Source organism: Neopelma chrysocephalum, unplaced genomic scaffold (assembly GCF_003984885.1).
Source record: "Neopelma chrysocephalum unplaced genomic scaffold, ASM398488v2 Primary Assembly neopelma1_143, whole genome shotgun sequence".
NCBI lineage: Eukaryota > Metazoa > Chordata > Aves > Passeriformes > Pipridae > Neopelma > Neopelma chrysocephalum.
Window position 1 is genome coordinate 1,158,401 of NW_020897805.1, and position 26,403 is coordinate 1,184,803.

General features: G+C 45.7%; 1 protein-coding gene across 5 annotated transcripts in view; it reads right to left on the reverse strand.

Annotated features, from left to right (window-relative positions):
* LOC113975762 overlaps nt 1-26,128 on the reverse strand; it is a 31,615-nt gene extending 5,487 nt beyond the window's left edge. Inside the window, exons 1-7 of one of the 5 annotated variants that reach the window (XM_027700172.1) lie at nt 25,972-26,128; nt 15,212-16,062; nt 7,913-8,074; nt 5,204-5,390; nt 4,035-4,189; nt 2,794-2,820; nt 1,168-1,286 (exon numbers count right to left, since the gene is read on the reverse strand). In XM_027700172.1, the coding sequence (XP_027555973.1) occupies nt 1,168-1,286; nt 2,794-2,820; nt 4,035-4,189; nt 5,204-5,390; nt 7,913-8,074; nt 15,212-16,062; nt 25,972-26,017 (1,547 nt within the window). In that variant the 5' untranslated portion in view covers nt 26,018-26,128. Of the gene's footprint in view, nt 1-1,167; nt 1,287-2,793; nt 2,821-4,034; nt 4,190-5,203; nt 5,391-7,912; nt 8,075-15,211; nt 16,066-18,144; nt 18,257-25,746; nt 25,822-25,971 lie in introns of those variants that run through there. The other 4 variants (XM_027700171.1, XM_027700174.1, XM_027700173.1 and 1 more) reach the window with 4 other exon arrangements.
* Between the last annotated feature and the right edge of the window lie 275 nt (nt 26,129-26,403).

Consider the following 26,403-nt stretch of genomic DNA (forward strand, 5'->3'; position numbering starts at 1 on the left):
CATCTATTTTAGATGGAACTGTTTGATCTCTTTCTGCTTTGTGTTTCTTTCAGTTTCCCAAACAATAGGAGGAAGTTCGCCTGTTATGTGTGCTTGGGCCCCAACCAAGCTTTTCCCAGCTGGAAAAGTCACTCCATGAACTACAGAGGGGTTTTTTTCGAGCTGTAATTACAACATTCCCAGTTCTCTTATGTATTTTGTAAGGTAGGTACAGGCTGTCTTAAGGGGAACAATAGGACATTCCTGAGTGCTTAAACAACTGCTGTTTCCCTACCATCACCCCCTCTAAAACTTGAGGAGGGCTTAAGCACATTTGAGCTGTTCTGCTCAAGGTTACTGAGACCTCAGCTGAAAAAACATACCAGGAGGTGCACAGCTCCATGTAATGCTCCTGCTTTGGTGAGTAAGATACCCAGGCTCTTCCTGTTACCTGATTATATACACAAACACTCTAAATTCATCAGACTAGCTGTGAGAACTTGGCAAGCACACCGGGAATATCTGTACAAGGGGTAGCTGGCAGCACTGTCAGATAGACATGCACCACACAGTATAGCTCAGAGGCCAGCCTGTAACTAGCCTGGTAGACAAACTTGTCTAAGGGACCAGCATGGAACCCTTAATAGAAATAAGACCTCGTGCTTGACCCAAATATTCATCTACAGCAACAAGCAGGTCCGACTCATGAGCGCACACTCAGCAAACTTCATCTCCCTTCCTCTGACAGGAAACCATCCCGCTGATCCTGACTGTCCCATCCCATCACACATCAGGTGCAATATTGGTTACTGTTCCACTGGATGAAAGGTGGGAAAGTGGACAAAGGAGAGCATAAACCTTGTCTGTAATGATTAGGAGGGAGCAGAAAGACAAATAATTAGACTATAGAGTGGCTCTGGCTAATTGTCATCATCCCCTTGTTCTGCTGGGGGGTAAGCACCATCTTTTAGGGACCCTAATGTTTCCATTATTCTCGCACAGGTAACATCCAGTTGGAATCTTAGAGCATCTGGGCACTAAGGAAGCAAATGGCACTACTGGCCACAACCAGCATATGCAATGGAGAGAAGGTAAGGAGTGGTCTTCTCCAGGCATCAACCACCAGAGGTAAATCTTCTATCACCTCCTCCCAACACTAAGTGAAAATCTCCCATAGCATTGCCTCACCTGTACAACTGTGGGCAGGACCTCTTCAGAGCAGCAGAGGTCAGTCCCAGCTTGTTCTGATTTCTCAACCGTGTCTTTCTCATAAGATCTCTCATTCTCCCCCAAGCATGGCTCTCGCCCTAGGGAGCAAAAAGAAACCACAACTTGAAGGACTAGTGGCAAGTTGCTGACAGACCTCATCTGGCCAACATATGATACTTTGGGGTACTCCAGGGTGGTGGGAAGAGGGCAACTTCTTTCAGACAGATAGGGGTCAGGTCCCACAAAAGAATTTTTAACACTGTGCAATGATACCTAGTGGCTAGCCTGTAGCTATACAGGGAACAAGGAGACAGGATGGAAGAATTGTGAGTAACACCATCCTTTTTTTGTATTTTGTTTGGTAACATTTCCCTGTCTAGGACGCTGCTGTTCTATCTGACTTCAGGTTCAGAGAGTGAGGGCACCTCAGTGGTGAGTGCTAAGTAGCTGCCTAAGGGCAGTTTTACCCTATTGTTATACTGTACTAAAGGAAAAGATCCGTTTGGTTTCCTATCTACTCACATGCACCCAGGGGGCCTTTACAACAAAACCCAAAAAAGCAGTTTGACTCTCTTATCCTTTCTATTAGGCCAGGTGCACCGTTATCAGCCCTTTTCAAGGTGGTGACTTTTGTGGACCATGAATTAGAAGAGATCAAGCCTTTTTTTTCCTGTCACGTCTGCAAGCCACAGCTATTGGGCCCTTACATTTGAAATGCTAATAGAGATTATCAGGAGGTCAGGGAGTCTCAGGAGGCCATTCCTAATGTTTATTCTCTCCAGGCTGAGGTCACCTGGACTCCTGAACTAAAAGGAGCTAAGCATGAAAAATTTTAATGTTTTTTTTCTATATTGTTTTAAATTTCCTAAAGTGATGGCTGGAAAACCTTGGGAACAGAACAAAAATGATCATGCCCCAGAACTAGCATAACGGGTAGAAACGATTCCCATTCCACTAAAGTTCTCAAACCATTATCACGGTTGGAGCATTGTTCTGCCCTGTCCCAAGGTTCCCGCCCACTGTGCCACCAGCAGAGCCATTACTACAGGAGTTGTGGCCACTTTGAGAGCACAACCTGGCAGCTGCCCAGCCGCACGTACCAGCCCTGGCAGTGCCTACTGCAGTAACTTCTTGGGGCTCTGCAAAGTTTTCAGTTCAAAATTTCAGATGAGGTCACAGGCTCAGCTGAGAACTGCAACACAAGATTCTGTGCTATTGAGTTAATTGCCTGTAAGCGAGACTGTTTACTCATGGAAATAGCAAACCTTTGTGTTTACTGCTAGGATTAATGTGTGCTGTAACAGGGTTTTGGAGGCCTCGGCAGTTAGTCCCTCGTTGTGCTGGTGTTGTCTCAGAAAGCAAGCACAGCTGATACCGCAGAAAGCCTGAGCAGTTGCCTGCTCCTGAGGGCTGTCGTCTGCACTGGGGGTGGCAGAACAAGGGACCACATGGGTAAGTCGTAATACTTGTGTGTCTGTTACTTTGACAGTAAACTTTGGGAGTCAACAAACCTCTTTTGTTCATGTACAATGCTGTGCAGTACAGAAGCTTGGTCCCTGATAATACAGGCACAAGTTAAAAATACTCTGCAAAGACAGTACGTACCGAGATGTTCTTGCTGACATCGAGACTCTAAAAACAAAAGGCAAATACATTGATAAATAACAAGCCAGTGAGACCATCTCCCATTGTTGGCAAAAGACTAGGTTTTGTTCTCAGCTCTGCCCTGGCATATACCCATAGCCTTGGTCAAGTCCTTTATCTCTTTACTGTTCAGTCTCTCACGTGTGACAATCCCTTCTTTCTTTTACCACCTCTCATCTCTCTTTTGTATTTAGACTGCCAGTTCATGTTTATAGTACCTAGTACCCTTAGGATGAGTGTAGCAGACAGAATTCCCATACAGTAGGAATAAATGGGGCATTTCATGTTCAGGTTACAAAATCTAATACTAAGTGACAATACTAAGGTGTGATGTAATAAGAAAGCACGAGGATTCAGTTTAAAGAGCATGGATCTTGTTCTCCGGTCCTGTGAAGTCATCAGGACTTCCTGTGTGCTTAAAATACTCTGGAAACTGGCTGGACACAAGCCAGAACATGGAACACCTTTCAGAATTCAGCCTTAATTTGATTTCTGAAGTTCATCGAAGTGTTTGTGACCTATTTACAACTTCGGGGTGGAAATTTCATGAGAGGGTCTTTCCCATGAGAGACCTACTCCTTCCTCTTTCCTGTTGGGCTGGGAATATTCTGATTAGAGTCTCTGCACTGGCATTTCAGCACTTCTGATCCCCACCGGAACATGAAAGTGCTGAGGCAGCCACAAACAATGGGAAAGAAAGGGAGAGGAAAGCACTCATCCTGGCTCCCTTGGACTTCAGAGCCGTGGATTCCCTAAGACATGCTTTGGGGACTGGAGCTAATTACATTGATATGCTGCTAGTCTGGTAGTAAGTCTGGCCAGCTAAGGATTGATCTACTAAAATTTTTTTATGTGGTCATGAATGCTTGGTTTAATCAGTAGTGAAGATACTTATGACAGAGTCCACACACTGAGCTGTTTGGAGTTGGTGAGGGCTCTAAAACCCATGCTGCTCTCTGCAGTGTTCCTCTCCCCTGCACCAGTGATCCATTTGTGCCTTTCTTGGCATAAAAACAGTCCTTCATTTAAATCTGGGAGTAGAGGGTCACTGACCACCCTGGCCCTCACTGCCCCAGCCCTGCTTGATAGCAGACAGGATTGGTTTGTTCCCCTGGCATCCCACACTTATCTGCCTGAGCAGAACTTCTCTCTGCTTCTCCCATAGGTCCCACTCAGGGTCTGCCTTCAAGCTTATCACTCACCTTTCTTACTGCAGGGTCCTTTGACGGAAAAGCCTGTCCCTCAGCCATACTGCCAGCTTCTCTGAACTCATTCTCCTTGTTGTTCCTGTTGTTTGTTGACTTCCTGAGCCCCACCATCAACTGGCTCTTTCCTGATTCCGGGTATCTCTCACTTCCTGCAATAAAATGCAAGGACTTGCTCACTTTTCTTAGCAGTGTCCTGCTAGGATGGCCTCTGGGCAGTGCTGCCAGCAAGTTACGACTCCAGATGGGATGAGAACGCTAAGGACTTAAAGATAGGATGAGACTACGTGTGTCTTCATGCCACACTGCAGTGGAGAAAAGGTTAACGCTCCAATAAAGTGCCTGACCATGGCAGGACTTTCTAAGGGTTTCTTCGTGATCTTATTTTCCTTCCAAGCCTGCTCTGAAAGTGCCAGGAAAGGATATTTTTGAGCCTCAGCACTAGAGATCCCTAAGGCCAGTTATACCCTGGCTCAGTCCTCCTAGGAGGTGTGCTGATGTTCTGGGTTTCACCGGGTATTACAGACAGGCTGAAGTCCAAGGTTTGAAATAAACTCATTAACCTCACTTAGTGAGCTGGTTCACATCTAACATTGGATCCAGACTTTTCATCTGGCTTTATCATCAGTAGGCTGAGCCCAGTCTTTCTCAGCCTTCTGGAAAAGTTGGTCTCTGATCCAAGCTTTGCAGCTGGGGCTTATTTCCACTTGGTCTATAGAACAAATCATTCTCCAGGAATGTGTTCTGTGCCTACTTGAGAGGGTCAGAGACTAACAACAGGCTTAAGGCTTTCCATCTTAGATCAAATCCTACCTTGCCTGGGAAGATTTTAAAGCCACACAGGGGGGCTCCACTAATGGGCCCATTTGGGTATGCTGAGTTTCCAAAAGAAAGACCCCTTTTATAATGCATTTATCCTAATCTTTATAGCCACAGCTGCAGAGCAGAAACCCCTGATTCGCACAAGTCGAAGCAGCCAGTGTTAACATCCTAGGTATAGACAAAGCATTTTAAATTGCTTCTCTTGGATTTCCAGCTAAGGTTTAGTTCTACTAACACCTTGCTCTGTTCCCATCTGTCTTTCCTAGGAAAAAGAAAGTGGCCGGTCAGCTTATCTGACCAAGTGGTGGCAAACAGGAGGGCAGGTTAGACATTTCTGAACTCACCATTGCAGCTGCTCAGCTTTTCAGTGTTCGCTCCTATTTCTGGGATGATGGAAAGATCAGATGGGTTTCCAGTCTGAACCAAGAGGCTGTGAGGTCTGCTCCTCCCAGCAAAAATTGTTTTAATGTCTTGATGCGAGCTGAGGAAGATGCTGGCAGCTCCACAGGAGCAATGCTGCAGAAGGTACTCCTATACCAGACAAAAAGAAAGTATGCAGGCTCTCAGGCTGCAACAGCCCAAGGTAACTGGGCAGTGTGATAGCACAGACAAATTGCAATCATTCCAGCCCAGGGATGTCCATCCTTGTCCTGAGACCCCCCAGAACCCAGACAAATTACTTAATTTTCTAAAAGGCTGAGAAGCCTGGAGTTGGTAATACAGAGTTTTCATGAATTCATTAGCATTTAACTTAAATTGCCTGATACTAAGCATCTTTTTGGTTTGTTTCCTAGGAAGAACTAAATACAAGTGTCTAAACACAGAGCTGCACAGCTAAGGCATTTGTGTAAATAAACAGATCCATTATAACAATGACTTGAATTTTAAGATAATGTTATTTGTTTTGGAACGTGCACAGACAACAATATCTTGTATTTTTGTTGGTGGGATGCCACAGTTCTCTTGCATGTTACCAGTCAGATTGACTGTATGTAGTACTTCAGCCAGTGTACTTCTGCTGTAGCTTGTGGGGTGTAAAGGGGAGATTTTCTACCTTGCATGACCATGTTGCACAAAAATTTAGTAGGGCAGGAAGCAAGAATAATTTTATCCAGCTGAAGTAGAAAGGGAACCAGACTGTTTATTGGTTTTGGAACCAGGACAGGCCAACACCAGTTTAGCATCTCTAGAGACAAGCAATTGACAGTTTCAATGTCACTTCTCATCTGGATATGTTGTCACAACACTTTGCATTACTTATACCTTTGGGAGGTGCTTTGAAAATCTGATGAAAGACGCTGGGTTTGGCCCATGGTATTATAGATTTCCCTGTTAAGCAAAGGATGGGGAACAACAGTGTTCTCTTTGTGTTCCAGGATCGAAGTGTCACCAGTCTCTGTGGTGATGTCTGTACTACTCTCAAGAACAGCAGTGGGAGCACTGGTTATCTACAATCCTCATGACCAGCTCTTAATACCACACTAACCAATCTCTGCTTTGGGGGTTGTGTCTTCCCGAGCCATGTCTGGGACACGGAAACCTTTCCATGCTCATGAAGAGTGAACATGGTTTGTAAAGGAGCCTTTGGAATCCCTCCAAAAATATGATGTGGACAGCAATCTTCACGTCTCATGGCAAATGGGGTAGTAGTGTTCCTCTTCTGCACAGAGGGGCTATGACTAAAGAACAAAATGGCAGAGAGCTGCTCAAATATAGGAGATGCAGGCACCACAGAGATACCTGGGAGAGCATCCAGTTTTATAGAGCACACTGCAAGTGCTGAATATTACAACTGTGGATCCAGTTCCCCACTGAACAGTATGGGACAAATGCATCTCCAAAGGCACTGCTGAGAGATCTTGAAGAGTACCAAAAAGATCAAGGTTTCAAATACTTAAATGAAAGCACGGTGCCTTTCATTTCAGTGGGAGCTGGGGAGAGGGCACATATACCAGATGAGTTTGCAGCTTGGAAGAGTTACTTTGAGCAATGACTCACAGTTGTAAAGCTCCAGGAAATGTGTTAACAATTCCCAGGCTCTATGTAGGAGGCTGCATTCCTCTGAGCATGAGATGGGTACATGGAAATTACGAGCTACTTTGCTCTGCAACCTGACTCAGAACTTGGCTTTGGCTCTGAGGAGGAGTCAGTCACCTACTGCAGATCCAGTCCCAGCAGGTGGGAGAGCAGCACCAGGGGAAGAATGACGCTATCGGGAGAATAAAAGACTCACCACAGCACAGCTGGGAAGAAATAGTTGAGTGTGACAAACCCCTTCTGTTCCTTTGGGGAGTGATAAAATAAACAAAAAAGCAGGGGAGGAAGAAAGCTGGAAACCTTGTGTGGTGGCTGAAGAAAAAGAACTGAGAAGTAGAGGTGGGGTAGAGCTGAACAAAATATGCAGGGGCAAAAAAATGCTGTTTAGGTGGACACTGAAATGATTTGCAAATTTCAGTCAAATTCCCCAGCTAGCTCTGGCTGATAAAACTGACAAATGGGAATACTGAGATGTTTTGTGTCAGAGATTCTTCATCTGGCAGCTCAGAAGCACAAGAAAGGAAAGAAAACATGGAGTTGGGTAGTAGCACCACTACTTCTCTTTCCCATTGTGTTGTTTTGTGAGAAATTCTGGGATTTTGACATTTGAAACCAGAAGGAAGAAATATCTCTTAATTCAAAATACAATTGCTAAGGAGGTCTGCAGATTTCGTTTTGACAGCATTGAGCAGAGGAGATGTGTTCCTGGGAAGTTTACAGCTATAGAGAAGTAAAAGCTAATGACTTAGAGCTGGCCATCACATGAGGTGAGAGGGGTGCTTTTTAACTCAACAGAAGCAAGCACATCTGGGAAGCAAAACTGAACAGGAACAGAAACCCAAGCCCATGCTCAGGAAACTAAGCCCATTGTGGTGGGCAAGAGTTCCCTGAAGACCAGGGAAGTACCCAGCCCAGGTGGGCGATGGATCTGGTAAATTAGCATCTTCCTCACACAGAACTTTCCATCTGGGCCATGACTATATAATTTAATGGAAGATGCTATGGTGTCTGCTTACCTCTTTTAACTGGAACATCTTCTGCTCTTTCTGCAAGCTGCACACTTGTTTTTGGAGACGCAGGTTGTGCTCCTGCAGCTGGCCAATCTTTTCAATCAGTTGGCAAATGTGTTCTAGGTATCCCAGACCAGATCCCAGGGCTTTGCTGTTACCTTGGTTCACCTGCAAAGACAATGCATCTTGGACCATGGAGTAACAACAGAGCAATTCTTACTAGCAGCTAAGAGCCCTACACACTTCTTACAGTTATGGGTGCTTCCTCTTGCAAGGGGCTTTGGTCATAGACAGATTTGAGCTACAGGATTGCTTGCTGGAGCTCTTTTCTGGATTACTCAGCAATATCCACCATCAGATGGACTCCTCTGACTGATCACAGGCTGACACAGAGGAAAACCTCATGACGACTTGTTTCTAGTTCCACCTCTCAGGCTAATTTTTGTCTTTTAGTACCCACAGGACCCTTTGTTTGTAAACAAATATGATTCTACTGTATGGTATAGATGGCTGGGGCTAGTATGGCTCACTTAGCCCATAGTCCTCAGTGCAAATCATGCTTATGTGTACTGAGGCTGAGCTTGGCTCCTACCCAAAGGCACGTATCTGCAGGTTGCATTGATTTGCTGCATTGTGGCCAACCTGAGGGTACATTTTGTCTGATGTACTCTGACTGGTACATCACAGGTGAGTCTCTGAGAGAGACGTGTGTCTGAACCAAGCTGCCAAAGAGAAAGAACATCTTTCCACTGATCTTTACCAGATGCCAACTTGCATCCCTGTTGCTGTTTTCTCAGTCTTTAAGAGATGCCCGAAGAAAGTCTGCAGGATCAACTTTGCTGTCTGGCTGTAGTAGGATAACCTCTACTACCACTCTCTCTTCACCCAGGACCTGCCAGAGTCTCACTGCTGCTCAGCCAAGGGCAGTGCCAGAGACTGAAATCCTGTGGCAGAGGAAAGGCAATGATGCTTCCCTGCCCCCTGCTCTGCACCTCACCATTTCTGGTCCCAGGACTTCCCTGTGCACAGCAAGTGTTCTCCCCTGTGCTGTGAGCAGGCTGTGTCGAACGTGATGCAAACAAACACATGCAGAGGCTCACTTCCACCTTGGCGCTGCCTGCTGATGTGCGTGTGATATCAGTAAGTAAAATAAGCCTCAATCTTTACAAAAGCAGTGCTCTAAGTTTATCTTACTTCAAAAAATAAGTTCCCTCTACAAAAGCAGGAAGCTTACTCTGTCTCCTTTCCCACAACAATCTACATTTTTGGGGAAATGCCAGCCTTGGGACTCTTCCTGTCTTTTCATTATGTCAGAAAGCTCATGGTGTGTTCAAAAATAATCAACATTAGGATTTACTTCTTTTTAAACAAATGATGATACAACGTTATCTATAAACAGGTATTATTATATCCAGATGGTTTTGTGTCTGAGGCTGGGACAGAGGTTGTTGACTCCAAGCCAACCAGTCATTCATATTCACGATTTTTCGTTTCCTCTCAAGCAGAGCCTGCAGAAGTGATGGCAAGACAAAAGTTACTCAGCCATGAAACTGAGTACTCAGTGTGGCTGTGCAGTGAGAAGGAGCACAGCCCCAGGACCCAATGGGAGACCAAAGCCTGTGTGGTGTTGGGTGAGAAAAGCTTGAATCAAAAGCACTATAATGAACAAATCTGAAAGCAGCTAGGGATTCGGGGGTGCCTAGCTTCAGAAGCATGATTTTCAGAAAGTACATGAGTATCAGCTTCTGAAAATTTGGCCATTTTGAGCAGTCTTGAAATGAATTGTAATTTTTTTGTATGCTGTCCCAATGGGTTGTCAGATGTTCCTCATTAGCCTTGAAAATATAAGTTTTGTGCCACACTGTACTCTCTTTTTGCACATCTAGCAACTCCCCTTCCTGCCAGTTTGCTTTTGCATGACTGTTAGCACGTGTATTGCCCTAAGGAGACACTGAGCCAAATCTAACCCCTTATATCTGTGGAAACAAAAGGGGAGGGTACAAGGGACAGAGGAGGTCGTGGAGAAGAGGATGATATAAAATATTTAGTTCTAACTTAGATTGCAGAAAAAGCATGAAGCATTTGTGACCTCTTTCAGTTAGAGACCCTCTTTTTGTTTGTCCTGTACTTAATGCTGTTCAGTCCTGCTTCATGTCTGCAGCTGCTAGGTTGGTAGGGCAAAATGGGCAGGGTGAAGAGAAGGTGGCCCTGATTTCCAGTGCTCTGTGTCTAGGGCTGAAGGCACTGGAAAGAAAAGGTGTATTTGGGGCAGGCATGGAGAAAATCTGGCTTCTAGCAAAAGTTAGACAGAACTTCTAACTCTTGAGAGTAAATACAGGTGCCCAGAAAATGAGAGGGAAAAGGTGCAGAGTAGTTACTCCAGGTCTTAGGTGGATCTACTCCTGCAGAGGACCTAAACCAGACTGAAGGTTGGACTCAATATGCTAAAGACCCCAGACAGAGGAAACAGCCAGCCTTCAGAGGCTGCTTAGGGCAGGCAGTTTGGCCTATTTGATAGGAAATTTATCTGGATTTTATTGAAGTGATCCCAGAAAGCGCAAATGAGCAAGAGGCAAATCAGGCAGAGCCTCCTGTGCCCGCACATTCCTGCAGGGCCAGCCACCTCAGTGGTCAGCATGCAAGAGTAGAAACTTTTTTTTGGGAGGGGGGGGTTTGCTTCACCTGGCTTGCCCTGCCACAGAGCCTGTTTGCCTCAGAATTGCTCAGATATGGTAGGTGTTTGATACAGAAAATTTGTGCAATGTAGCTGGTTTCCCCCAAAACAATTGCGCAGAGAGGGCTTCTCTAGGAACCCTTCAAGGACTTTGTTTCTTCATAGACTGGAAATACCTAAACAGCCCTTGATATCTTCTGGTGATACCAAGTGCATAGAACCTGGTCTGTCCTATTCTGGTCTAAATATTTTCCTTTCAGCACCTGAGACAGTTTTATGCTAGCAGTGAACAGTAAGCAACCATAGAAAAACTGCAAACATTTTCCAGGGTGAGTCTCTTCCAGTTTCTGTCCTTCCAGTTGAAGCTTCCCAAAATATTCACCTACCAAGACTGAAATTTTTCCCACTCCACACATGGGAATTATCAAGTAGTGTTGGAACAAAAGCTGTATGCCCATTTTTGAGCTGATGAAACCTACGAAGAAGGAAAAACACTTTGCCTACTTTTCTGCAAGGTAAAGATGAGAAGGATCAGACAGACACAATTTATGAATCAAATGGTTGAAGTTGCTCTAGGAAAGTAACAATATAATGTATAAGTTGGTGCTAGATTTTGCTTTTAGGTACATGAGACTGAGCCAGATCCTCATCTGGAAGAAAAGGAGTCAAAGCCTCCCAGCTATGCTGTGCTGAGTTACTTCCATTACAGTTTTGACCCTGCAGAGTTGAGGTGCACTACACTGACTTCACACTTGTGTAACTAAAAAGAGATCTCTGCCCTTATCAGTGCTCACCTGAGTAAGTTTTGGGGACAGCTTCTCGGTAGATGCGTCTCTGGCAATAAACCATTACAGTTGTGCTGGCCCATAGATTTCTTAGGAAGTTTAAAAATACAGGATCAGTATCTGCACTGGGAACTATGGCTAATCCAGAGCCCTCCAGGCAATATTTTGACTAGTGTAAAATCACTTTTCCTCTGAGGCTACCCAAGTTGCAGAGCTGGAAGCCTGTCTCTCTTGTCTCTGTGTAACATTGTGCTCACTGCAGCATCTGAGAACTACAAAGATTTGAAGTTCAGTGGGAGCTGCAAGAATGACAGTTGCTTTCAAGCCCCTTGTCCAATTGATCTATAATCAAAATCTGCATTTCTAGTCATCTAATCAGCAGTTTTTCCTGCCTCATTTCAGCCATTATCTGTTACTTGGATACATGTGGTGTGCTTTTCTTCAGTTGGGCTCAATGGAAAACTGTCCTGGGCTGGACCTGGCAGCAGGAGCTGAAGGTGATGGGCAGCTTGCAGAGGAAGATTTTCTTCATTCAGACAAGAGCTCACTGATGTATTTTACATTGACTTAGGTTTCTGCACTTCACGCAATGCTCTTCACTTTCTCTTGTGGATAGTTTTGAGTTATACTGTGCTCCATCCTCCCATAAATCCCTCATTGCGTGCTCTTGCCACATTAGCATGGCCAGTACAGAGGCAGCAGTCACTGTGCCGACTGCTGCCAAGTAACATAATTATGAACCTCCCATCACGGACTCGGAGCGACTGATTAGAGACGCCACAGGTTGAGCGGGAAGCATTTGTCACTGGAAGCTGACAGCACCAGGAGCCTTGTGAATAACAGGAAAGAGAGGGATTGTGCTGTATATTTCTGAGTGCTCCACCCTGCTGTCCAGGAGGGGCTGTGCTTGCTGATAGCTTCTGATTTCCTCTGAGCAGCATGCACAGGCTATGGGGATGACCATCGCAGGTTGCCCTATTCTTCCCCTGAACCGTACCACTCTGTAGAGAAGCATTTTGACTGCTTTGGCCCAGGATAAATTGCACTGCATGAATAATGGGTTTTTTTTCATTTAATGATGACAATGTTCCCACCCTCTCTCTTCATCTAGGATATGGGCTGGCTTTAAATGTAAACTCTATGAAGTGTGAGGAAATGTTTGTAAAGCAAAAGCATCAAAAGCTATGTATCTTCAAACTGACCCTGAACATTTAATTTTGATTAAAAGGAAATGCTTTTATTTAGGCTTCAAAGTTCTTTCTCTTGTTGTTTGACAGCTTCCACTTTCTTTCATCTTTCCAAATGCAGGCAAATTTCAAAATAACAATAGTTCAAAACAAAAGATCAGAAAGCTTTGTTTAAGAAATGCTGGACTGAAATGATTTGATGTATATTTTCAGCCAAAGCTGTTCACCAACTGAATCCAAACGGTCAAAACATTTGGTCATTTCCAGTCTCTCTTTTTCAGTATTTTTCTTCCTGTTCTCTTGGAAGTGGCCTCAGCAGTGAGGGAGGTCAGGAGGACATCAAGGGGCAACCTCATCCAGAGACTGAATCCTTGCTCGGCTGTGGTGAGCCAGTAAGCACAGTGCTGTTGGCATTGCCACAGCCAGCTGGGCTAGGGAAACTCAACTGTTCTCCTCTCACTTAAAAGCTGTGTTCCCAAAACAAGCAACAGAACTGAGGAAGTTGCTGTCACCTATAGTTAAATAATGCTGTCACTTAGCATTAAATATAAGCCAGTAAGCACTCTTGCATGTCTATCAACATTATTGCAGCAGGGATTGATTTGATGGAGCAATTTGGTTTGCCACGTTCTTGCCAAGCGGGGCGGGAATACCCTGTACTGGCCTGCTTTCTTTCAGACAACACTGATTGCATTTCTAGAGGTATCTGAGTCCCTCAGAAGACATCAGGCCATAGAAGAGATTGGCTTCTAAGTACCATGTTGTGTCTTGGACAGGTTACAGGCAAATGTGAAAACCACAGAGTACACCTGAAGCAGAGCCTCAGCTGGGATGAACCAAGATGGATTCATCAGCTGCATGGACAGATGATCATCTGGACATTGCTTCTGAGCAAGTCTCACTGTGTCCCACCTCTGTTATATGACAGTGAAGACAGGTCAGCCTTGTGCAGATTGGGTGAGGGCAGAAGGCTCTGCAGCTGCAAGGGGCTGTCCTGATGCTCTGAGGCACACAGAGCAGCACCAGCCACAGGGCTGTGCAGCAGCCGGTGGGCATTTCTTGTCCCAGTCAGCTTGGGTGCTACCTGGCATCCCAGCAGTTTGAAGAGTGCTGCTCTTGAGATACAGCAGCCTGGAGGTGCTCTGTGAAGAGGGGCAAACTTCCTTAGCATCTAGGTCACAGCTGTATTTATACAGCTCAAAAAACAAAGACAGAAAAGTGCTCTGGGGCACAGAGCTTTAGCACTCAGCCAGTGAGGATATTAAAAAGGAGGGGAGATAAGCCACCAAGAGCTTCATTTCCTCTTCAGCTTCTTTCTAATTTATTCTCTTGTTTATTTAAATGCTCTGCTTTGGGAAACTGAGACTCCATTTCACAAAGGATTTAAAAGAATTTCACAGGCATACAGAGCTGTCAGACAAGACCAATCTGGCTGCAAACCCTCCAGAGCGCAACAGAGAATTTAGGTAACTTTCTATGAAGTCTCCTTATGGTCAGACTGCTGCTCTGATCCTTTCTTGAACTCTCTGCCAAACGAACGGATCACTGACTGTTTGGGATGTGTGAGAAGTAGACATCTGTCTTCTGCCATGTGTGAGACAGCTCTGGGGAGGAAGAGACTGCTCAGATGGATTGTGTGTTGCTTGTACTGCCTTGATATGCAATGTTAACAGAGATGGGACATCTCTGACCTTTCTTGCTGCTTGAGAGGGTTTGGCACGCTGGAGAGGAAGTCCAGCGCCTGATAGTTCATGGCTGGGGCAGAGAGGTCATGGTTAAATTGTATGCACAGCACACAGCACTTGTTACTTGGCTTCCTCCCACCCATCTCCCGTTCCAATTCATCGCTATTACTGCAATGAATGCCCTAAAAAGAAATCCCCACTATGCACGGTTTGATGCTGGTTCCTGGAATCCACTGCAGTGGGCAGACAAGGCAGGGATCTGTCACCACTTCAGCAGCACAAGCCTTGAAGCAAAGCACTGGGGTGAGTGCTTGCCAGCATCTGCTATGGGAGAAGGTGCACAGAAGAGCTTTTTATTCTCCCATCAGTGGCAGGGTGTCCTCAGCAATGGGGAACAGAGGAACTATGGAATGGGACAACCTGCTGAAATTATGTCTTTGCAGTTTGGTCCATCACAGCTGTGCTTGTGAGTTAAAATGGCATCTCCAGCTCCAGCCCTGCAAAGATCTGAATTTGTGCATTAGCTCCCTGCTCATATATTATTTGGGAGAGCCTGCTCAACAGGACACAACAGGCCTGGACAGAAATGAAATATCCCTTAGACAAGTTCTGTCCAAATTTCAGTGTCCCAACAGCAGTCCAGCTGTTCCCAGGGATGGTGACTAAGTTCACAATCTTCATTTTGAGACCAGAACCAAGTCCATCCTCTACTCTGGGGCTTTTTGAAACATCACATCTCTAAGAGCCATTTGTCATCCTTACCGAGACCTGATATTTATGAATTACTTCAGAATTTTACTGCTATGAAAAGCCATCTTAAAAATCAATTACCATTATTTATGGCTTACAACAGTTTCAGGGGAGGTATTCTAAACTCACTCAGATGTGTCCTAGTTTGTGACAAACAGGACTTGAACTCTGACTGGGATGTTTGGACAGGCCTAGATCTAATATTCAGTTTAGGTGCTTCTTACCTCACTCAGTCTACAGCATTCATCCATGTATTCATTCAGACTGTCACTTGTGGGATATTTCTTCAGCGGATGTCCATGGATCTGAAGGTCTTGCATGCTGCCAAAATTCTCTGGGAAATTGTCAGCAATTGTCTTTGGCTCTTCTATGGGACCTGGGGTGGAAAGAGTGCTTTCCCTGGAAAGGTCCATCTCTGGGGTAGGTTCCTTTTCTGGAAACTGCTCATCACTCTGGTCAAAATGTTCATCAGGATTTTCTTCCTGAGGGACGCTGAAGTCTTCAAGGGAAGCTGTAGGACCCTGCACAGAATCTGCCTCCTGGCTGTAGTAATCATCTTGTTTTTTGCTCTCTGGATCTTGGAGGCTGACTTTTCTGGCATGTTCTTTACATGTTCTCATTAGCTGATGGTCAATTTCTGGAGAAGAAGAGGTGCTAAGCACACCTGAGTCACAAAATGAGTCTCTGCTGTGAAGCACAAAGCTCTTCTCTGAGCCAGTTGGTGTTGATGGAGAATTAGCCCCACTTGGCAATTCAACCCCTGAGTCCTCAGATTCAAATTTGGAGAATCTGTGAAGCCGGCACTTGGACTCGAAGGCGCTGAGATCAGGCAGGGTGGGTACATAGTCAGTGCTTGCCGGGCCATCTGCACAGTTTGGATCTGCCGGTGTGGCTGCTGCATTCGGATTTTCCAAGCAGTCTGCTGGGAGGCTGGCGCCGGGAAGATGGGACTCTTCTGTGCAGGCTGTGTCAGTGGGAGCCTCTGGGATTAACCCTGGGTTTTGAATTCCTTCATTGCTCAATATCTTCATGTGTGTTAACACAACTTTGTCCTCAGCAGGTGGGCTCTTCTTACCTGCTTAAAAGAAAACAAGTAGAAGGTCACAGAAGGCAACAAAACTCAGTGTCTAATGCATCCCCTGAGGAATGTGGAATGTATAACTGCCTATACTAAGGTAATAGAAGGGGACAGCCCTAATTTGTTTTTCTTGAGCTATATGAAGCTTTCTTGTAAGCTTTGCTACAATAGTGTTGTGTTTCATAGCCCCAGAGTCCTTTAGGGGGACTCATAAATGCACACAGGGTTCTGAATTAGTAGATAGGTAGAAAACAACACATGTAGCCAGATGACTTTTTAGTGATTACCTGCATATAGATGCAGAAAAGTACATGTTCCTTCAGCATGACAGATATTAATTTAAGGCTAAATATTTTCTCTGATTTAAATGTATTCTGAACCAGCAGAAAAAAGAGTAAAACAAAATCTGTCTTTCCACAGGCTTAAGTGAATTTTGGGTTGCAGTAAGCAATTTGCAAACTGTTTGGTAATCTCTGCAGTATTCTCTGCACACATACAGGTGACAAAAAGCAAGTACTGATAGGAAAAGCAAATGAGGCACTGTAAATCTTTTTCACTCCCTGTATGGTTTTAGCTATGAAGTAATTTCTTTAAAGGAACACCTACCTATTTGTAAAGAGTAAGGAGATGGGGGCAGCTTTGTTCAAGAGCTTTTTGCACATAGACAAAGAAGACTTGTTTTCAAATCACAATTATTTTACACAGTAACATGGTAGAACAGTCTCTGGATGAAAAGCTGATCTTCAGGAGATGAAGATCTGCCCCAGATTTTCTTACAGCTTTTATTAATATAATATTTCATAGCGCAGACTTCTGGATCACAATGGTATGAGAGCCAGTGTGAAAGTTCTGCATCTACCCTTTAGCAAACTGCAAATCTCAGTTCCAAATCCATCTGATTGTGGATTTGGAACCAGGAATTACTGCAGTACAAAACTTCAGTTTCTCTGGTATCTTTTCCCTTATTAGTGCCTAACCCAGAGCACCTCAGAGGGCTACAATGCATACGCTTTTCTGGATATCTTACTTCCTACTTAATTTCCTATCATTCCCCCCTCCTCTTTCCTTTCTTTTTGCCCGAATCAAACCAGCAGCAGCTTTGCAAACTCACTTCCAGTAATGTAACTGTGCCTTGGATCCACACCACCGGTGGTGGAGCAGGGAAAGCTCTGCTGTACAGCTCTCCTTCATGGTAACCCAGAAAACTCTCTGTTTCAGAAATAACCCATTTTCCAGCCTTCCCTCCTCCAGCTCGCTTTCTGCAATATACACAGACAAGGCAGACTTTTACTCATTAAGGCCAAGCTAACTAGTACATGGACATTTTCTACTGTATTTAAATTTCCTTTTATTTGATCTTGTGAATTTCCTGGGATACCACTGAAACATGCCCTTTGCTGTTCATAGACACTCACAGATTTAATATTTTACACTGGATTTTCATAAAGGGCAGTGAGTGATAAATAATCCCATCTGATGGGCTTTTTTGTGGCACTTGGGCACATAGTGCTTACAACACCCTATATAAGATCTTGTTTATCATATACAGAATTGCATTGCCTCTTTTAGCAGGATTCACAGACATCCTTCCAGTGCAAAGAGTCACGTTTGGGACAGTCAGTGCCAGACCTCAGCAATACAACACCAGTACACTGCTGTGGTGAGGGACAAGAAAAAGACATTGCCCACAGAAATGCCCAGGGAAGTTCATCAGGAGCTGCCTGTGCTGGGCTGTGTTGTCATTATTCCACTTTTTGGATAAGCATGAGGGACCCTGAACTGAGTGTTTCACACACAGCAAAACACCAGCTGTAAGAGAGAGCTGGGTGCCAGGTCTTGGAAGGAGGTGGAGCTGAGTCACTTCTGATTTGACATGAAGAGGATCTACCTGCTCAGCTGCAAACATCTCTTGGCAGCGAGAAGCAAAGCATGTATCTGCATGAAAAAATACAAGGCTTACAGGCTCTTCTGATGGCATCACCACCCCAGCTGGCCAACAAAACCACTGAGAGTCAGGAGGAGAGCAGTTGCATTCTTCCACTTACTTTTAAGAACAAACCATAGAAGTGTTACTCTTACCAGGAATTACTATATGCAATAGTAGTTCCTTCCCACAGACTGATTGCCTTCACTTATTAATCATGCCATGCTTTCCTTTGACTGGATTCTCTCACTTCTTTCAATCTGCCCCTTTTTCTTCTTGCTTAACTGGTTTTGCTCTGGCCTACACAAACATTTCTTTGTCTGAAATCAGGAAGCAGCATGTTAAAGTGAGGTCTTGCTACTTACAGAAGGAGATGTCAGACACTTCAATTCATATCTTTTATGACTACAAAAACTGCAACGTGTACCAAAAAGTTTGGCTGCAGTAGAAAAAAATAGAAGATGAGATGAAATCTCTGACTCTCTGTGTGAGGATTGCCTTGATGCCAACAACAAAGTCCTTTGCTCTCCCCCTACTGTGGTCACTAGCAACATCACATGGTTTCACAAAAACTTCTTATTTATCTGTTCTAGGCTGCAAACCATTGATCTCAGCACTGTCATATCCTGTTAACCCCAGTGTTGAGTATTTCTTATTTATCCTCCCAACCCTTTGTGATGATGCAAAATGTTATCATCCCTCTACCACAAGACCAGAATAGAGGCAAAGGATGGCAGGATTTTGCAACACGCTTAGGCACCTCATCCTCATTCATTCAGTGATACTTTCCCATGGTCAGTGAGGTCATCTGTGCTACAGTAGAGATCTCCCATGATTAAGGCAGTGACCTGAAACTCAAGTTATTCTTGTTGCACCTCACTGACAGAGCAATCTCTTTTCTTCCTCTCTGTTAATTGAGTTATGGAATCTAAACCAACAAGCAGATTTTTTCTGCTACATATCTTAAAAGAGGCATACAAAAGTGCTCAGCTCTTTCAAGGATATCACTAACAAACACCAGAAGGGTGCAAATAAAGCTCATCTGTGCAATTACAAAACAAAAAAAAGTGAGCCAGAACCTCAGCTGCTGTAAATTTACTAATTTCCAGGGCCCTTAACAGAACTGTTGTTAGCTAGCTAATTTTGGCTGAGGACTTGGCTTGTAAGTGCTTTGTTAGGGGCCCTAAGCAAAGCAAGCAAGCAAGCGAGATGAACTTCTGCCTGGCACTGGAGGGAGCATGCTGTAGGGATATGGTTACAGTCCTGCTCAGAGACTTCTGAAAGGAGGTGTGAAGAACTTCAGAGAGCTGAACGGTGGCATTAACGATGGTAAGATGTATTTAATTGCGCTGGAGGCCAGCCAGGTTTGACACAGCTGCTCCTGGGAATTCAGCCAAGATTTTTTTGTTGTTGTTGTTTTTTGTTTCTTTTGCCCTGGACTGGTTTTCCACACCCCTCTGGGGTGGGGGTAAGGTATCCAACGCTGCAGCTTTTAGGCAGCTGGCTGGTACACTGGTATGGCAGCCAGGGAAGGAGTGGAGTTTTGTGTGCATGTTTCAGAATAAGTATAGCTTCCTCAAGCATCTCGGTGTGCATGCTCAGGCCAAACGTTGTCTCAGGGTAGCTTGTGCTACTTGCCTAGTAGCCCTCTCAAAGGATTATACAGCTCTGTAATCACCTTAGAGATAAACAGGGTTCCCTGGATTGAAATATATGCTGTAACTGACAGTGACTGATTATGTATAACTTTGGGAAAGTTGCTGGGTTTCCTGTGCCTGTACAGCTGGAGAATAAGATTGCTTCCCAACTCATGGGAAGGTGGTAAGACTGAACTAGCTATTAGCTGAAGGTAATTAGTAGGGAGTGAAAGGAATGGATGTGTCCCAGCTAAGTCCGTAGAACTTTGCTTTGCATCATTTCCAGATTGTTTTCTAGGCTATTTCTCTGCTGGCAGTTAGCATAGCCTAACAGGGAAACTTAAGTCTTTCAAAGGTGAATACCCTCCCATCAGCTCCTGTCCCAAGGCTTCCCTTTTTTGGAGTTTTAAGTCCAAGTATATTTTTCCAGTTGCATAATAACTAGCAGCTGCCACAGCTCAGCCTCATGCATTAATACAGAGATTTCTGACCGGGAGAAAGAGGGTGAATATCTAAACATGAAATTACGTTCAAGCATTTTCTTTATCCCAAGTAACTTGCATGCAAGAGATGAACAACTGCTCAGGCAAAACTCCTATGTGTTTCCAGTCCTGCTCAGGCCCAATTACTGCAAAAGCTCCCATCTTTCTAGTAAACCAATTTAAAGTCTGTATCCAAATCCCCATGCTCCAAAGCACTGGAACCCATGTCTGATTTTTTTTTCTTTTTTTTGCATCTATGCCTGTGGCTCAAAGCTGTGTTTCACTGGCAATTCCTTCAGTGCAAGCCTCGTTAAGCTACATCCCTGACAGGGTCCTTGGCCTCTGATGCACTGACTTAAGTATCATAGGACATGGTCTTCTGATGTATCTGGCTAACTGCTGGATGGGAAGAGGCCAGGCTGGCAGTGGGATGAGTGCTCCTAGTGGCAGTAAAGAGCTATACTATACAGCACTGCCCTTTGCTGCTCTCCTCCCTTCCAATCTGCCCACCTGTCTTCTCAAAATGTTCATCTTCATTTGTAAGCTACTTGGCAGAGGAGGATCTCTGTTAAACATGTGCACAGTGACTGGCACAACTGGAACCAAAGCTTTCCTTGTCTTCTGCTGCTGCTGGAGCAGCATTAGAGCTGTGGCAGCCTTCTGCTTGTGCCCAGAGCTGATGCAAGGTCCGTGTGCACAGTAAACCCATCCACAGCTGGTGGTGCTGGCAGGGTTGTGCAGGGCAAACAGTCCAAAGATACTCAGAGAATCTATTCCTCCCCCTACTACTGTCTGCCACAAGACATGCAATACCCTCTACATTGCAGTTCATATGGCCAGTACTTTCCAAACTGTACTGTGCCACAGGAGCAGAGCACCAAAAATAAAGGGCATCCCAAATAACTTGGGTTGTTAGCATAGAGGGACTTTGCATAGCTGCCCTGCAAAGGAAGACCAAAGTCAAACCCCAGCACTCCTACCAATCTGCTTAGCCTTCAGTACAGGAGTAAGATGCACATGCAAAGCCCCAGAAAAGGTTTTTCATCATCCCATAGAGAACGCACACAGGCTGCCTAGCAACTCCTCTCTGGCTCCAGCTTAAAACCCTGTGCCATGCAAGACTGGTTCTGTGATGGGCCTGTGGCCTTCAAGTAACAGACTAAGAGATGATTGTCGGCTTTTGAAAAATCATTAGGTAGCAGTGACTGGTGAGCTGGAGTCAAGCTCATGACCTAGAAATGAAAGGCTGCCTCTCCCATTAAGTCCTTGCATTCCCTCATTTTCCTTCCTTCCTTTACAAAAAGTCTCCCTTTAGTTCTGTCACTGTGCCACATTCTCTAACACTGTTGGCAGTATAGCTCAGGTGGTATTTCCCTTTAACTTCGAAGAGGTGATTTTTTTTTCTCACCAATGATGAGGTCTCAATTTCCCAGCATTTAAGAGAAAAGGGGTCACTTCCTTTCTGAAACAATAGGCATTTTTTGCTGCTGACTCTTCCCCCATATGTGCTGAGGGGTGGGGCTGGGTGCTGGGGCGTGCTGGCACCTCCTCAGCACCAGCGGCCCCCACACAGTGCCTGAGGGAGCTGTGTTACTTTCCCGGCTGGGCAAGGGCTGTCCCTTGCATAGCCCTGTGGGCACAGGGAGGAATTGCATGGACAGGACCTCAGTACTCACAAGAACTGGATTACTCCTACGCTGCCAAAAAACTAAACCCAAACAAAACAATCCAACAAATGAAAAAAATCCCCACCCCCAAAAAATGAGCAATTACTACCAGTCGACGCTCTGGGAAGAAAATCTATCTCTACAGAGCTTTGCCGTGTATTTCCATGGGGCAGGGATCTCCCCAACTACCCGGCAATGGCAGGGGTGCTGCTTGGCACTAAGGGTCTGCAATCTGCCTTCCCAATGCCTTTCAAGCAAAGCATGCTGAGTATGCTGCTGGATCTTGGGCTGCCCAATCTGAGCAAAGGCTTCTCCTAAACAATTAGGGCAATGCAATCATGAACCTAAGAATTTCTAAGAAGAGCTTATCAGAAGGTCTTGTGTCTTCAGTGCACCAGTTACAACTTCTATCTACAACAGCAGAAACTTGTGAAGGCTTGTTTTTTTTTCCAACCAGAGCTGTGACTGGAAAATTCACATTTGCAGAAGAACACATTCCCATGTGGTAACTGAATATTTGCACCAAATTCTTGAAATTTCAGTTTATCCAACCAGGAAACTGAAATGCATGTGGATTTCATGAGAGTACATATACAATTTGATTTGCTTGAAATTTGAATGCAAAGGCATAGTTATGACAAAGCTGAGATTCTAGATAGTCCTTGGAAAAAGCACAAATTTTTTGGATCCTTTGGCTCCAAGGTGGTCTCTAGTCTCACTGTTAGTTAAGTGTGTGAAGTTCCTTTGGATCCTAGTTTGGTAATAAAATGTGACCAGAAATTTTATAGGTCCCCACAGCTGCAGCTGGTAATGATAAATCCGTATAAAGTAGATGCTGAGAGAAAGATAACAGGGGTCAAGGATTCTGACTGAGGAGGCATTCATGACTTTAGTACATATGTTTTAGAAGAGGAGGAGATAATTATAGCTCTTTGCAAGCATTTGAGGAGGAATGAGAAGGAGGTTGATTGTTTACTGATTGATACAGTTGGGTGAACTAAAGAGGAAATGGATTTCCAAGTAGAGAGGCCACTTGACACTTTTACAGCTTGCTTCTATTCATTCCAAGTGACCTGTGAAGTTTTTGAAATCTAAAGACAGGTCTGATAGATTAGTGACCTCTGTTAGAAAGTCCCGGGGCACAGCAGGTCCCCACAGACCACCTGGTTTATCAGTTATTTGTGTAGGCTGTCAGTGTTCAGTTTTTAGACCAACACCTGACCCTGTGCATAGTGCCAGCTGAAGAGCCTGTCCCACTCATTACTGCATTTACCCTGCAACTTATTTCTTTATATATGATATATATGTGTTATATATATATTAATAATTATATATGATATATGGCCCAGTGGGAAAACTGGCACAAGGATAATTTCAGTGCACAAGGATCAGTGCCCAAGTCCTCTCCACTCTGCAATGTAACCACTCCTACTCTGTTGGGGGTAGGTTCAGCTCTCACAATCACCTATGGTGCTTATTTGTGAGATTTTGTCAGGGAGATGACAGCTGTCACTAAAATCCTTCTCCTTAGAAATTCCCATGTGCTCCTTCAGGAGAAAGGTTCAAAACATTAACTAAATAAAACAGTGTTTTCAGGAGTAGCCCTGTATAACAGCAAAAGATTGTTTAGCACACAGGTCACAGATGTGTCTGACCAGAAAATGAAAACAATGGAAACAAATATACCACAAATTAGCAAAAACTGTCTAATTTAGGAGATCTTTTCCATGTTCGTCTGATCTGCAGGCTGCCTCATATCATGGAGGATTATTCAGCCAGAAATGAACTGGGAGACAGGAGGCCCTTTGCAAGGATGGAACGTGCCCCCCAGGGATGACAGGTATGTAGTAATTCAGGTTTTATTGCCTATAATAAGCTTGGATAAACAACTGTTCAATAGCCCCAGAGACCAAGGCCATTTAGACATCAGTGCTTCAACTGAAGCCAGAGGAACCCGTGAATTGTATTGGAAAGGTCACTGTTAACCCATTCTTCATGTGTAGTCATTGCTGTCCTTAGGCAAAACCCTGGAGAGCTGCTTTTGCTCAAACAAGGTAGCAATGGACAGGTGTAACCATACTCTTGCATGTCTGAAATCTTTTATGGTTGCAATGAGAGCAGTGATGGTTTTGGGGTTTGTTGCTCATGCTGAGGCCACAAAAGGACCTTGGGGAAATGATGAGGTGGTGGTGATGCAGAGTGATTCTGTAACTGCAGTGAACTGAACTTGCAGGTACAGAAGGTCCTGCCACACTGACACTTCTGCTCTAACAGCCCCCTCAGGAGGAGGGGGGGGGCAAAATCCAGCCTATATCCCTTTACTGAGCTGCCACTTAAAAAAAAAGTTTTGTTCGGTTTAAGTTATCTATCTTAGGCTGCAGCTGGAGATAAAACTTTTAAGTCCCTGCCACAAAGCTTGCAAGAAAGAGCATTCTTGGTTCTTTCTTAGTAGAGATGGGGTCCAAACCAGGAGATATATATGTATATATATAAATATAATATTTGGTGCGTCCTTCTAGCTGAGGTGATTAGGGAGCACTGTCCCTGTTTCTTATTTGGAGAAATTCTAGCTGAATCTCTCTTTGATTCCTCAGTTCTCTGTGTGATAAGTCTGTTCCTCCACCAAAGCTTTCACCTATCCTGCCAACAATACTGCTGTGTCTGGGTGATGAGGGACACTTCCATGTGGAAGAGCAAGCTTCCTTCCCCCTCCTAACCCTACCATTAGGTTTGCACTACATGTCTTGGAGGAAATAAGTTCATGGTCAAATTACATCCAGGGAAAAAAGGAGCAGTTTCTACCATACTATGAAACGACATCTCTTCAAACACTCTCCACATCTTATGGGGATGTTGGCATGCTCTCACAGCAGCACTGCTCTAGAGCCCTTCGTGTCATTGGGTAGCAGCCTCCAGACCAAACCTGGGCAATGTGTTTCAGTAGCCTCGCTGGCAACAGTGCTCAGCAGTTACCTGCTAGGGCACTCTGGAGAGGCTCCTGTTCACACTGAGCTCTGAGTAGCTGCCCCAGACCAGGATAGCTGGGAAACACAATCCAAGCCTTGAGTACCTGAGTGGATGCCCATGGACGTGGCGCCTCTGGTGACTCTGTGGGAACTGCCTGTGCTGCAGCAGTTCAAGGAGATGGGAGTTTGGCATAAAGACGGGAAGTCAGGACTTCAGGAGGCAAAACCACCCCAAACACAGTGTTTTGCAACATCTTTACCATCCTGCTGTTGTGCAGCAGGCTACATTTAGACTCTGGCAAACGCTGTCTGGAGCCACCTCCATGCCAAGCAAACCAACCCAGCACAGTGATGCTAACGGGACAGAAGCTGCTGGTCTCGTTTACAGCTGACACAAGCCATGCTGAGGGGTGAACAGGGATGTTAAAAGAATTCTGCTACCTGGGGCTTGTGATCTCAAAGCCTGTAGCTCTGGCTTAGGAATAAAATACATTGGACCCGTTACGCATGAAAAAGACATACTGAGACCACATAATTTGCTTTCACAACAGACTTAAAAAGTTACAAAGTGATCAGCTGCAAAACCATAGCTGCCTTCCCTGCCAGGGTCACCTCCTCTGCACAGAACAGGAAGGGAGCACGTAGAACATTTCGAACCCGCGATAGAATTATCTATTTGCTGCATGGGGATGTACCAGCCTAGAAAGCGATCCGATGTCCGCTGCCCGCGCAGTGACGGGCGGAGGGCAGCCCCGACCCGTGCGGTGCGGGGGGCAGCGTGTGCCCAGCCGCTCCGATGGGTGCCGGTCCCTGGGCAGCACGGCGCTCCCGCCTCCCCTGCTCCTCTCTCCCAAGCTTTGCCGCGCTTACCAAGGCGAAATAAACCCATTTAAAGAGGAAATCAAACCGGTTCCTGAAGCGCGATCCTTGTCCCCGCCGTCCCCGGGGCAGGAGCGGAGCGGCCGGAGGCTGAGGCGAGAGGGGACGCGCTCATGGCAGACTCACCTGCGTGGGGACAGAGGCAGCCGGAGAGCAGGGAGCGCAGCATCGGGGCCGGAGCGGCCGCGGCGCCGTGCCCGGCCGGCGAGGCCCAGGAGCCGGGCGGGCCGGGATGGGCTTGCCCTAAGTACCGTCTGCGCGGCCGCTGAGGGGAAGGAAGGGGGTGGCGGAGAAGCGGCTTTGGGGAGGTGTTGGCAGCCGCGGGGGCCCCGGGGAGGGCGGAGGACTCACCTCTCCAGGGCGCTCCCAGGGTGAAGCTCCGGTGCCAGCTGAACATCCCGGCAGCAGCCGCCCTCAGGGGCGGGCGGGGCACAGGGACAGGGGTGCCATCGCTGCCGGCTCTCCCTGAGCTTTGCGCGTCCCTCGGCGGGCGAGCGGGACCGGGCACCGGGCTTAGGGCATGGCCGGGCAGCGGGGGCAGCGCGGAGCGGGCAGCGGGGGCAGCGCGGAGCGGGCAGCGCTGCCGGCGCGGAGGCTGCGGAGCGGAGGGCGGGCGGGCGCCTGGCCAGCAGTGACTTATAAAGGGAGCAGCCCAGAGGAATGCATCTCCTGCGCCTGATAAGCCGAGATGACTGGAGGGGTTTGAACTACCTTTGCAACCCCCAGAGGAAAGTGGGGGGGAGAGAGGGGAAAAAAGGACGTGAGAGAAGAAAAAGAAAAATA